Source organism: Amphibalanus amphitrite, unplaced genomic scaffold (assembly GCF_019059575.1).
Source record: "Amphibalanus amphitrite isolate SeventyFive unplaced genomic scaffold, NRLGWU_Aamphi_draft 001816F_arrow, whole genome shotgun sequence".
Lineage (NCBI taxonomy): Eukaryota > Metazoa > Arthropoda > Thecostraca > Balanomorpha > Balanidae > Amphibalanus > Amphibalanus amphitrite.
Window position 1 is genome coordinate 1 of NW_024883309.1, and position 13,718 is coordinate 13,718.

Here is a 13,718-nt window from a genome sequence, read left to right on the forward strand (position 1 = left end):
TTTCTGTATCTTCAAAGCTGTAGGCCTGACAGGTCTTCTCGCGAAGGTCTTTTTCGGTCGAAAATGACAAAACATGACGTCACTCTGGCGTCATTTGTGGCCAACCTATCACAGCCTCTGGAAAAATTTTTGGTCACAATGTGTAAAATTGATGCTCGGAGGGGTCCTGAAAGTTTGGTGGCGATATCTCCAGCCGTTTAGGAATATCGACCGAAAAGGACAGGGGGGCCGTTTCGGCCCCCCCCCCTACGGGGCGCGGGTTAACACTTAACACATCAAATAAAAGGCATGTTATCGAAAAACATCGATGGAGCGTTGGTTGTCTTATGCGTGGTTCACACCGGATCCGTAATGACGCCGTAACCGTTACGGCCGTAATGAGCAAGACATTTCTCAAGATTCCCCAAGCATTGCGACTTTTCTAGGCGAAGTTGAAATTTGGCAACCAGCCGCCGTAAACTGGCAGCGTCCACCGTACTCGTTACGGAACGTAACAGAAGTTGGGAAAATTGAACTTTTCGGCCCGACCGGCCGCCGTAATGACTTTTGTTGACATGTATCTTAAAAACGGTTTGACTGTTTGATGAGCGGTCTTCTTTGGAGAGGGGATATATCTTTTCTTCATGGAACTGTGCTATTCATAAAAGTCATGAGTGCCTGTTACAGCACGTGCCACGTGCGACGTGAGAGGTTCCAGAAGAGCTCGTCATTTCATAACTCGGGAATGGCTGAAGCGATACAGCTCAAAATTTGTTTGTTGTTTTGGCTGGGTGCGCACTACACATCCGGTGACCTTTGAACGGTTTTGAATTTCTTCAGCGCGTGCGCACGTGCACACCCCTTTTTAATATCTCGGGATCTGCTGGGGCGATAGCGCTCATATTTTGTATGCTAGAGGACATCATGTAAATATGAATATTGCACAGGTTGGCAAAGACATTAGTATGCACGTGCGCACGTGCATACCCCTTTTTAGTATGTGGGGATCGGCTGGTCCGATAGCGCTCATATTAAGTATGGTGAAAAACACTATGTTTTTTAGCATATTGCACGGGCTGGCAAAGACATTGATTTGCACGTGCGCACGTGCGTACCCCTTTTTCATATCTGTGGATCGGCTGGGCCGATAGCGCTCATATTTTGTATGCTGAATAACACCATGTTTAAAAGCAGATTGCACGGGTTGGCAAAGACATTGATTTGCACGTGCGCACGTGCGTGCCCCTTCTCCATATCTGGGGATCCGCTGGGCCGATAACGCTCATATTAAGTATGCCGAATGACACCATGCTGACCTGCAGATTGTACTGGTCAGCGAGGGTATAGGCTAGCACGTGCGCACGCGCGCACCCTTTTTCCATAACCGCAGATCGGCTGGGCCGATAGAGCTTATATTAAGTATGCTGAATAACACCATGCATATTAGTAGACTTCACAGGTCAGCGAGCGTATTGGTTTACACACGTGCGCGTGCTTACCCTTTTTAATGACATGTTCCGATTGCTTGGGATTGCATCTTTGGTAGGTTAAGCCAAGGTATCGCCGAGCAGTTATGAAGCTTCCAAATGTTGACGAGGGCAGCGGTCTGCACGTCGGACCCTTTGGCCTTTTACCTTAGCTCGAATCAACCTGCCAATAATTATTATTTCTTGTGAGCATGCCCTCAGCGTGTAACGCTCACGGCTTACTTTGTATCATTTTTTTTTTTTATTCAGACCTCCCTCCAACGGGCTCATTGTTCCCAATTATAGGAGAGCTAGCTCCTTCTCCTCCTGGTCTTGTATGTGGAGTTCTGAGTTCTGAGTTTCATGGAGTTCTGAGTAAACTTCACCGGCCATATTGCCCCTGCTACTTGCTAAATTTGATACTTTGGACTTGTAGATATTTGCAGACGTTTGAATCCACATTGACTCTTGGCAAGCCAATCGAGCAAATGGTATACAATACAGATTCTGGCGTCCGTTGGTATTCAAATCACATCACCCACGAATAGCAAAGAATGTAAGAAATAAACTTCAGCGTTGACGGGCATAGACATGCTCTCTTGTAATGCAAGAAATAATTATGCAAGAATCTCCGTCCAGTGTTCTGCCCACCGGCGTTTAATTAACAATGATATGACTCGATACAATTGCAGACCGCTATGTCAGAGTGAAATTAACAAATTAAAAGGAAGAGAGTAAAACAAGTCTACATTCTGGCGCTCTGATATTTTAAAAACAGCTCTTAGCTTTAGTCCATTTTCCGCTTGCCTCTAAACAAAATAGAGTTTTGGCGCACTTGATTCGAACGGTGACGCTCAGCGATGACAATTCCCGGTGCACACCGAATCCGTAGCCATTACGGCGTTACGGCGTCAAAAAATCGAACTACGCATGCGCGTTACATTGTGCCCTCCACTTTCGAGATATTTTTTACTCGCCACCGTATTCATTACGGAACGTAACGGTCATTACGGATCCGGTGTGAACCACGCATTATACATATGTTGCCTAAAGAGGTCATTGATGCCAGGTCAGTTCACAGAGGTCAGGTCACTAAGGTTCACAATATGAACCCAACTATGCTAGGGTCGTGTGATACATGTTTTATGGCCAATTTTACATTTAAAATTCAATGGTGTGGGCTAGACGGCCATTGGGGCCAGTTTAGATTACATTCTGGTGGAGGTCAGGTCAAGGTCAGGTCAAAGAAGGTCAAATTTGAAAGTTGATATTTTGCATTAAAGGGGTATCTATTCGATGCAACTCATCACAGGAAATCCAATGGTGGTCCGTGGCTTGCTCTGTGTGTCCTGTGACGGCTAAAAATTGAATTTGAAAAATTTTACGTAATAAATTTTGAGTAGTTTTTTTGCCATAACTTTGCTAAAAATGGAGCTAACGAGTTTAAGTTTGACATACCTAGAGCAGATAGTTCTATAACATATATTTCAGTTTTAATTTTGAAAGTTGTTGGTATTTTCGGGGTGTTGACTGTTTACTTCTATAGTTTTGATGGTCAAAATCAATTTTTGTTTGGAAATAAGAGTTATCGGTTTGGTAGCGCTGTTTATTTTACATCTTTTTGATTTTGAATATTTTTCGTTATCTTCAAAACTGTAAGCGTGACAGCTCTTCCCGCTTAAAGGAAATAGTTCACTTTCACGAAATTATTTTTTTTTGCAATGGATTTGTGATTTTTTATGTTCAAAATGATCAGCAAAGAAAATAAAACCTTTTTACAGCAAAAGATTATTTTCTATATTTTTGATATAGGAAGAACTTTTCAGTTTCTGTAAGGCACCGCGATCCAGTATGAAAAGAGCATGGGTCCCGAAAATTCTTCAGAACTAGAGAAATTATCGCGGCCACCGGCATTTGGGCGATCTGCTCGTGCTTTTGTTACTGGAGCGCCTCACTGGAGCGAATTTCTCTAGAGTTCTCGTAGATAATTTCTCTAGTTTCTGAAGAATTTTCGGGACCCATGCTCGTTTCATACTGGATGCGAATATATGCAAGGCACACATCCTCAACGCAAGACACATTTTTCGGGACGAGAAATAGAATATCTTTGCCTAGGGTGATCGTTGGGCTGTAAAAGCTCCTGATTTATGCTCGTCTCAGCCCAAGCTACGGAACTGCTATTCCAGTTCAAAACCCATGTTAAAATGTGAACTATTTCCTTTAACCTTTTATTGGGTCAAAAATGACAGAACATGACATCCCTCTGACGTCATTTGTGACTAACCTTTCATAAGAGCTCTGAAAAAATTTGGTCACAAGGTGTAAAAATGATGCCCGGAGGGGTCTTGAAAGTTTGGTGGCGACATTTGCTATACTTTAGGAGATATCGACTGAAAAGGAGAGAGGGGGCCATTTCGCGCCGCCCTCCCCCCTCAACGGGGCTTTCAGTTGCTGCTCTCACAGAACTATTGGTTATATTACAACGTAGTGGAATTGCAAGCGGCAATATAAGCTTCCTGCCAGCGCCGGACCAGAGTTTAATCATGCAGGCTGAATTTTAACATTTAACTTTTGAATTTTTAAACCGTTGAGCTTTTTAGAAGTTGTATGAACTGTTCAGCTCCTTTTTTGGTCCATCACAGCGGGCTTGTATGTCATTTGTCAACCAAAATCGAATAAAAATCTTTTTATTTGGTCTGGCTACCTCGCCAATCTCTAAACCGGATCGTTTAGTAGCTTTTGATGGGCACTGCCCACGTTGTCTGTCTAGCTTTTCGTGTCATAGACACTGTCTATGACACGAGAAGAGGCTGCTGACATCGTTTGTCGTGGTTGGATAATACCAATCCACGTCTCAGTGGCTGCTCGATCGCACTTTCCCTGGCCCACCTCTCCCACCAGGCTAGAATTTGTCCGGCACAGCCGTCGCCTCAGTGCCTCGGGCGGTGACCCGTTCAAAGGGGCTCACAATTCGTATGATGCCGTGGCTCTCAAACCAATACAGAACAGTGAAACGCAAAGGCTCACTTTCCATATAAGGCGAACGGCTGATTCTGGCGCCGGGGCTTCATTCATGTTAAGGCGCCCAATCACAGCGCCGCATTTCAGTTAGTGTCGGGCGCAAAAGCTACTATGCTCCGCCCCTCTATCACGTGACCCTGCCCTCACGTGGCCTCAGTCACGTGGTGTTTCCACTTCTTGGCGCATGGCGGCGCTAGTCTCGCAGGGGCGGTGGTAGCTTGCTCCCCCGCCGTCCGGGGGTGATGGGTAGCAACTGCTGGTGACTGTACCTGGCATATGAAGTACTCAAGCACAAAATTCGAGCTGCAGTTATACCCTGCCCACACCCCCCAGTCACTGTAGTTGAGCACGGCGCACGTCCCATCATAATAACCCGGGTCATCCCGATACCAGAGGCTGAAATCGTACGGACTTCCGTCCAACCAGGCCCAGGGAGCGGTGGTGTCAGATCTGGTCAAACCTATCCAGCCAATATGGCGACCCGAGTTGTCAATTCCCAGCACCTCCTCGCCAAGGAACGTGTTCTGTTCGGCGTCATGGATGGAGACCATTGTTGCATCGGGGTGCTGCAAGGTGCAGGCACGTGCAACGTCAACAAAGCGACTGATGAAGGTGGACCCCCAGTAGCACGTGTCGCGGAACTGCTTCCATTCCGAGGAGGGGCAGGTTGCAGTGATGGCGGAGACGGCGGCGGCCATCAGCGTCAGACGCAGAGTCCACGTCATCGTGATGGCGGTGACGTCACTCCTGACTGCTGTGACGTTGCTGAGTACCTACCTGTGGGATACGTTGCAAATTGAAATGACATGTATCCGTTTGGTGCCGTTTTTAACTCCATTGTCTCGATTGGTCAGTAAGAAATACTACATATATGCCTGGTTGATAATTATAGCGATCAATTGTAACCCAAATGTAAGCATAAACAAAGCTGTACCTATGGACCATAGACATTCAGCACAGCGATGAAGGCTCCCTTTTACGGTCATTTCAAATATCCCCGACCAGTAAGCCCGAGATTCTCACCTGCCTTTGAGAGATCCGCTATGAGAGAACCAGCGTTCTAAAACGTCGGGGCGATGATTCTAATCCCGACGCAGAAGTCTGCATCTCGTCTCTGGTGCGCCACATTTATATTTTCGGCCATCACTCCGTCGGAAATCATAATCACAGCGGAGGACGGGCGAACGAAAATGCGTCCAAAGTAGTCCATGAGCCGTGTGAATAAAACAGGTGACGCGCCCCCTTATCAACAAAACTGACAAGTCATGCTCGACGTGCAAACGGAAAAGTAGTGATATCTATTTGAAAGTCATGGTTGGCGTGTTGTTACTACTGGTACTACGTCAGTGCGTTGGTAGTTAATTGGTAGTACGTTAGCCATATGCACATGACGCTCTTTTACTACATAAGAAAATGCGCACCTACCGATGCAGAACGCAGCTCATTGCCTAATACCTAAATATCCCTCGCCCGGATGGAGGTCACAGCCAAATTCGGGCCATGATGTGGGGAGGCGAATTTGGCCACACCAGGTTATCTCGGAAACAGCAGCACTGCTCCATGGATCTGAGGCCAGTTTTACCAACAGAAAAATAGCCGCCTGCCGGATTTTTTTTTTTTTTTGCCTGAAGACCGCTTCACATACGGAACGTAAACGGTAGAGCCCTTTCTACTTACGTGCCCATCGCGTTTACGCTCCGTATGTGAACCGGTTTTTAGGCAGAAAATTCCAGCAGGCGGCTATTTTTCTGTTGGTAAAACTGGCCTCTGGACTGAGGTATCTATTCTCCGTACATCTTCAGTCTCGGATTTAAAGACGACCCGAACTATTACGGCGGAAACTGCGGCCTGTTCAACTTTGGTGGTGACAGACAGCCTGTGGACGGGCTATGATTACTCTTTTCCGAGTTATCTTATGTGCCAGTTAACTAGCCCCAAGTGACAACGCCTGTATGCACCCGTTGTAGAAGAAAAAGCTGTTTTGTGTTTTGTATCCGTTTGGCGCAAATATATACGACATTGTGCATTCAAAGAAGCCGGAATCAGCTACGTTTTTATTGCAAAAACTGAAAAAAACATGTTTTCCCAATAAATACCTAATTTCACATTGGGTATTGGATAAATATTAGCCTGGCTCTTTATCACTTGCAATGATTCCAACAAAGCCGTTCAAAACCATTACAAATTCGTCTACAAGCTCCTCAGCGTTGAAATACAACTGGGGAGGCGGAAAATTCCACTGGCCTCGAACTGACCCGTGGAACAGGACTCGATAAATCGTATGAGCCACGCAAAAAGGCACATCGAAAACTTCCAACAGCCAAAGTATACGACGAAACAAGTTCCAATCACTGGCATCACAGATGATCGTACTTGGCACTGGCAGACCCTAGCAGACACAGTAACGCAACGCTTGGTGTCACGATGTTGATCACTTCTTTAACAAACATGTGATGTGAATGCAAAATATACCTACAATGATTCGATGAGTCACCTTTAATCCCGCAAACGTCAGAGAGCTACACTGCACTATCAACATCACATGACGTCAACACAGCTGCACACTGACGTCACATCAGCCACCGTCAGTGATCTGACTGACGTGTACCTGATGACTGAGTGACGTGTCCCGGGAGCGGAGCCGGCACACGCCGTCTTGGAGGGTTCTCTCGGAGAGGAGAACGGTCAGAGGAACACCGGCGCCGTCAGAAGAGCGGAGAGGCGCCGCCAGCCACGGCTCCTCCACTGCGGAGATACACAGACACGGTCAGAGAAACACCGGAGCCATAAGTCAGGGCTCCACTGCGGAGATACGCAGACACGTTATCAGAAGACAGAGATATCATAATTGATCGTCATTGAATGCACCACAATTTTACAGCACATCAACAAATCTGAGCAGCTCTTACGAACGTCCAGCATGGAATATCAGTATGTCATATACAATTATACAAATATTGAAAGTGGCAGTCACAACGAAGCATTAGTTTAAGGATGGAACAACAACTATTAGATCAAGAGTAATTCTACACGGCTCATATTTTCGTCAAACAACACCCAACAGTCCAACACCGCCCCAGGCTGGACAGCTGAATACAGCTGAGCTGAACGGTGTTGGACAGTTTTGTCCCTAACCTAATGCTGAAGCCATCTGCCCTTGACCCAGTGTGTACGCGTCTGTTCCAGATCCAATGACCTGCGCTGGACAGCTGATCAGTCCGCTGACACATTGGCCTGAGCCATAGATGAGAAATATAACATTTTTCGTCCGTTCCTGTGCTAAGCCCGTCCAATCCTCCAGCCACTGACCTGTGCTGGACAGATCCGACCCCTCGCACACTGACCTGAGCTAAACCCATCCAATCCTCCAGCAACTGACCTGTGCTGGACGCGTTAGTCCTCTCTCCGTCCCTCTGGGCCTCCTCAGAGTTTGACTGGTCCTCCTCTCCTTCCGCCGGCATCTCCTCCGGTAGCGGAAACACGGAAACACCCGACGACCGCAGCTGAGGAAAACCGAGCCGACAGGGTAACGCTATGGTAACAATAGCGACGCCATAGGGAGGCAAGTAGCAGTGATCTGTCAAAATTCACACTTCATAGCACTGTTTGACAGCTGGGAAAAATCCTGGAATTGGATGCTTAGATGAACAGTTTAGCTAGCGGAGCTCTACTCGTTACCCTTCCCCGACCCCTCCCCATCCACATGGACCCCTGGCACGCCCCTTTCCAGCCTAACATCAACATTCCCTGTCCCATACCTGGTTGCTGATATGCAGCGCCAGCGCGCGCAGCTCCTCGGGCCAGTCGTGGCGCGAAGGAACCGCGCGCCGGTATGGCGCCAAACGCTCCTGGAGGCGGAGCGCGCCAGCGTCCAGTGCGTCTCCGCAGACGGAGTACAGGGCCGACTGGAGGCACAGCTCACAGGTGAACACGTGTGCCTGCCGGGGGGGGGGGGGGGGAGGTCGGTTCAGACCGTGAACTAGGCATAGACAGACACCCGGAACGGTTTATGGGAACATCACGCAGCTGGATGCTGGATGCAATATGGTCCATGATTAACTTTTGGAGTGACTGAATGTAGCTCAAAGATAAACATATATAACATGAAGATATTGTAGATAAACTACACAAACTCATATTCAAAATACATAATACAAGCTTCTTCCGCCTGGCTTTGCTGAAACTGGAGTATTTTCACGTGTCCTATTTAGGGAATACCAAGATGCTACGTCTGTTTTCAACACCTAGCCCTCCCACCACGTGCTACCTCAGTGCACCTACATCTCTCACGGTTGCTTCCTCACCTCCTGTGTCTCTCCAGCGCCCTCAATTGCATGCAGTCCGTGACTCCTCAACCGCTCCACAGGCAGGCGCCTGTCGAACAGCACCTGCGCGTCATCTGGTGAGCTCTGAGCGAGGCTGTAGTTACCCGGATCGTCCGCCAGATCCCGCCACCATATACGCCGGCGCCGCTGTAGTGTTTGATGCCAATCCGGGGCGTCGGCCGGGGGCACGGCCAGCACGAGAGACAAATGACCACCGGCGGTGGGCGGGGCGTCGGCCGGAGGGGGCGTGGCCTCCAGCTGCTCGGGCGGGGTCAGCGGTCCGGCGGCAGGTCGCTCTAAGGTGACCCCAAAGGGCGGTGTGAGGTGGAGAGAGGCCTGAGCTGCATGGAGGGCAGCGAGTGAGTCTGTGGAGTGGAGGGAAGCCATTGAGATGATCAGCAGAGTATGCAGCTGAGAACTCTAACTCTAACACAGATAACGGTGCAAATGATAGTAGCAATGACATTCTATGAGGTGGAGTCATTTGTGGCATAGAGGTTGAGGTGATAACTCATGACTGAAATCACTGCTGGACAAAACTCACTTGCTGGACAATGCTAGAGATTAGTATCTCTAATACATGACTCAGGACAACAACATGACAATAAAACATGACAATAAGGAGGATAAATTACAGTGGAAAAGAAATGCTATAAATTACATAAATAGAAAATAGTGTGATAATTATGACAACTAATAACACAATACCTACGGTACTTGTATATGAACAAAGAAGCCTTGAGACTGCGTAAAAAGAAACGAAATCTGTGGGCCATATACATGGAGTCTAGACGCCCAGAGGACTTTGCTAGATATGCTGCTGCACGGAACGCCCTTAGAAAAATGACGAGGAAGCTGAGAACCCAACTTGAAGTATCCATAGTATCTCAATTGAAGGACAACCCAAAAGCTTTTTGGAAGTACGCCAACTCTCGCCTCAAAACCAAGTCTGGAATCGACCTTATCATAGACGAACAAGGTATACCAAGATATGAACCACATGAGAAAGCTGAGATATTGAACAAGCATTTCAGCAGTATCTACACAAGTGAACCAATTGCCTCGCCAGCCCAGAGCATCGAGAGACTCCCTCAAATTGATGAGATCCTCAGTGACATGTCGGTGAGCCCCGCTGAGGTCACGTCCAAGCTCGAGAGTCTCAATGTGTCAGCAGCACCAGGTCCAGATGGGGTTCATCCCAGAGTTTTGAAAGAGTTGGCGCCATTGGTTGCCCATCCTCTTGCTGTGGTGTTCAACAAGTCCATGGAAACGTCGATCGTTCCGAAAACATGGCGTCACGCTACAGTAGTTCCCATTTTCAAGAAAGGCGACCGGGAAAATGCAAAGAACTACCGACCAGTCAGCTTAACTTCAGTCGTTTGCAAGATCATGGAATCAGTTGTCAGGGACAAGATCATGTTTCACCTAGCGAGCTTCAATCTGCTTAGTCCTCACCAGCATGGTTTTCGTCCTGCAAGGTCCTGTACAACCCAGCTCCTTGAAGCTATGGATGACTGGACGCGAGCAATAGACTCTGGGCAGCCTGTCGACACCATTTACCTCGACTTTAGCAAGGCATTTGATTCGGTCCCACATGGTCTTCTTCTTTCTAAGCTGAAGTACTATGGTGTTGATGGAAGGGTGTTGAAATGGGTCGAAGCATTCCTGTCTGATCGCACCCAGCAGGTCCTGGTCGAAGGCGCCTTGTCAAGCAGCTCTAAGGTGAAAAGTGGTGTTCCTCAGGGTTCCGTACTGGGTCCTTTGTTATTTCTCATATACATCAATGACATGCCTGACCATCTTGAAAGTCATATCAAGATTTTCGCGGACGACTCCAAGCTGTTCGGTCCTGTTCAGTCCCCCAGTGATAGACTTCGACTTCAAGAAGACATCGACAAAGTAGCTGAGTGGTCACAACGCTGGAGACTCCCACTCAACTTGGACAAATGCAAGGTGCTCCACATGGGTCCCAGGAACCCCTGTGTCAGCTACAAAATGTTTGAATCAAACCTCACTGCTGTTGACGAAGAAAAGGACTTAGGCGTGACAATAGACAGTGCAATGAAGTTTCATGTTCAGACAGCAAGGGTTGTGGCCAAAGCAAACAAGCTCCTCGGAATCATCCGCAGATCGTTTGGAAATCTTAGCAAAGACATGCTTACTGTGTTGTTCAGGACCTTGATAAGACCTCACCTGGAATATGGTAACAGTATATGGGGACCGCCATCGAAGGGAGACCAAAAGAAGATAGAGAGAGTCCAGAGACGTGCTACCAAGCTGGTCCGTGAACTACGGCCCAAGCCATACTCGCAGAGACTCAGGGAGTTGGACCTGCCCTCACTTACGTATCGACGCCTACGAGGAGACATGATAACGGTCTTCCAGATACTCCGGGGCTCCCTCGATGTGCGCCCAGGTCTCCTTCCATTGGCAAGCTCCAGGATTACTCGAGGCCATCATTTGAAGCTCCACAAGCCAAGATCAAGATCAAGAGCGAGGAGGAACTTTCTGGGAGTCAGAGCAATCAACAGCTGGAACGGCCTGCCTCCCTCTGTTGTATCCGCACCTACTGTCAATGCCTTCAAGTCCCGACTCGACTCCCACTGGAAAAACATCCAATATTCATCAGTCTTCGATCAATAGAAACAGAGCGAGTTTAAAGTAATGATCCGGTCCAATAGGCCTGCTACTTGGCCTCAAAATTCCGTGTACTTCTAAGGTAAGGTAAGGTAAGGTATGGCTCAGAGTGCAAAAAATCAACATCAACAGACACTCAAGACAGCATCAACAGACAACAGCTACAAAGTTACATTATCACCAAAACAGGTGAAAATGTGCATGGTTGTTGCTGTACATTACAGATTCCACTTTCTTGACAGGACATGGCACTACTGCCAGTGCCTGGCCTAATTTCAATCCTCCGCCACTCCCTAAACCCACCCACCTGTCAGTGACTGTGCAGGATCACCGATCAATCTGTCCGGTAGAGCCGCGGGCACCACGGGTACATTCAGTCCGAGCTCCACATCCCTCCTCCATAGTGCTGTCAGGTTCCGCAGGAGTAGCCGCCCCAGTGGTCCCAGGGTCGGAAGGGCGCCCGGCCCAGGGGCACAGCTCAGGTAGCTGTGGTGACTCAGGTGCCTGAGGAGAATGTCCCATCCAACAGGCATGATGGGTGTTATCCAGACAGAGCAGGCCCCACCTCAATGTGTTATCTTGGACTCCTCACTCCTGTAAAATGAATGGAAAATGTTAAATAAACTGAAACATCCAAATCTGGTACAATTATGTGGAATTTTGTATTCCATGCATGTTAAATATTGTTATATGTATATTGCTATCGGTACCCTTGGCGATACTTCAGTTTTTTACATTGAGGTAGCACAATTTTGATGATGCTTCACTGTTTCTCCTTGGTCAATTACATAAAAAACAGCTTCAAAACACTTTGATTCGCAACATTTACCGAAATATAATAAAGAAACCACCCTATCGTCAGCACGCTACGTCAACTGCCACGACGCAAAATGGCGACGCTGTTTTGCCTCTGATGCGCCAGATATGTAACCTTAAGTAATTGGATACGACTACTAAATACAATATGCCGATAATAGACTATTTTCCTCCTAGGGGACACTGGGAAATCGGGGTTTTCGGGTGAAGGTGATTGAGAAACGTGTTTGCTAGCGACGCGAACCAATGATGTGGCCTTGGCCACAAATAGGGGATATCTTAGGTAAGGGTAAATGGAAAAATGTTAGGTTAAAGAGTTCTGGAATTGTCTCCAGGCCGGCCGAAGGCCGGCCTGGAGCCTATTCCAGAACTCTTTAACCTAACATTTTTCCATTTACCCTTACCTAAGATATACTCCTTTTCGTCCCTAGCGCACAAACCCCTGGAAACGTGGTAGGTTAGGTTAGGTTAGGTTAGGTTAGGTTAGGTTAGGTTAGGTTAGGTTAGGTTAGGTTAGGCTAGGTTAGGTAAGGTTAGGTTAGGTTAGGTTAGGTTAGGTTAGGTTAGGTTAGGTTAGGTTAGATTTGGTTTGAATCTAACCCCCCCTCCCCCACCCAAAAACCCCGATTTCCCAGTGTCCCCTAGGATGAAAATAGTTCTTGTTTCAGGATATTGTATTTAGTAGTCGCATCCAATTCTTTTAAATTACATATCTGGCGCATCAGAGGCAAAACAATGTCGCCATTTTGCGTCTCTGCAGTGTGTGCGTAGCGCATCAAAGGTGGGGTGATTTCTTTATTATATTTCGGTAAGTGGTGCGAACTTAAGTGTTTTGAAACTGTTTTTGATGTAATTGGCCATCGAGAAGGAGAAACGATCATCAAAATTGTGTTTCTTTAATGTAAAAAACTGAAGTTTTACCGTACCCTTTCACAATTACCACAGGTTAGCGAAACCCCAGGGCCCAGGCCCATGCTACAGTCAGAGTTGGAGTAGAACTTCAAATCCCCAGCGGTCAGCGAAATCTTATCAAACAGGTGGTCACGTCGTGTCACTACTTTGACTAGTAGTCACTACTGTGACTACTTTGACTAGTAGACTAACAGGTATTTAAGTAGTGATTAATGCCGTAGTAATTAGTGACTTGCTTTGAAATTTGGGACGCCGGTGAAAACAGGGCGCCGGAGGGCATATTAGTCACGTGACATTTGGCGCTTCTCCCCCTTTGTGGGCCTCCAATATGCCAAACGTCACGTGTAAATTTCACGAACCTTGATCAAATCGCCCCAGGCTGGTTTTCACCGTCGTCCGAAATTTCCTCCACGAATGAAAACCTCACCCAATGCATGGATTCCCATTGTGATTTTCCTGTTCAAAAGGAGTACCGAAAACTGCGCAAAGTGATTACTAGCCACATAATTCGACGATTCTTCCACACTTGCTTCCAAAATAGTGACCAAAGCTAAGCAATGAA

General features: G+C 47.4%; 1 protein-coding gene across 2 annotated transcripts; it reads right to left on the bottom strand.

Moving 5' to 3' along the window:
* Window positions 1-6,507: 6,507 nt before the first annotated feature.
* On the bottom strand, window positions 6,508-13,718 carry LOC122375316 (DNA polymerase subunit gamma-2, mitochondrial-like). 2 transcript variants are annotated; one of them, XM_043354627.1, is made up of 6 exons: window positions 13,584-13,718; window positions 11,736-12,022; window positions 8,771-9,156; window positions 8,225-8,404; window positions 7,846-7,969; window positions 6,508-7,211 (listed from the first exon to the last, which is right to left on the bottom strand). In XM_043354627.1, exons 2-6 carry the CDS (start codon window positions 11,959-11,961, stop codon window positions 7,042-7,044), a joined length of 1,086 nt encoding a protein of 361 aa, XP_043210562.1. In that variant the 5' UTR covers window positions 11,962-12,022; window positions 13,584-13,718; the 3' UTR covers window positions 6,508-7,041. The 2 variants fall into 2 exon arrangements, with proteins under 2 accessions (XP_043210562.1, XP_043210561.1); XM_043354626.1 differs by lacking the exon at window positions 13,584-13,718 and adding an exon at window positions 12,258-12,518.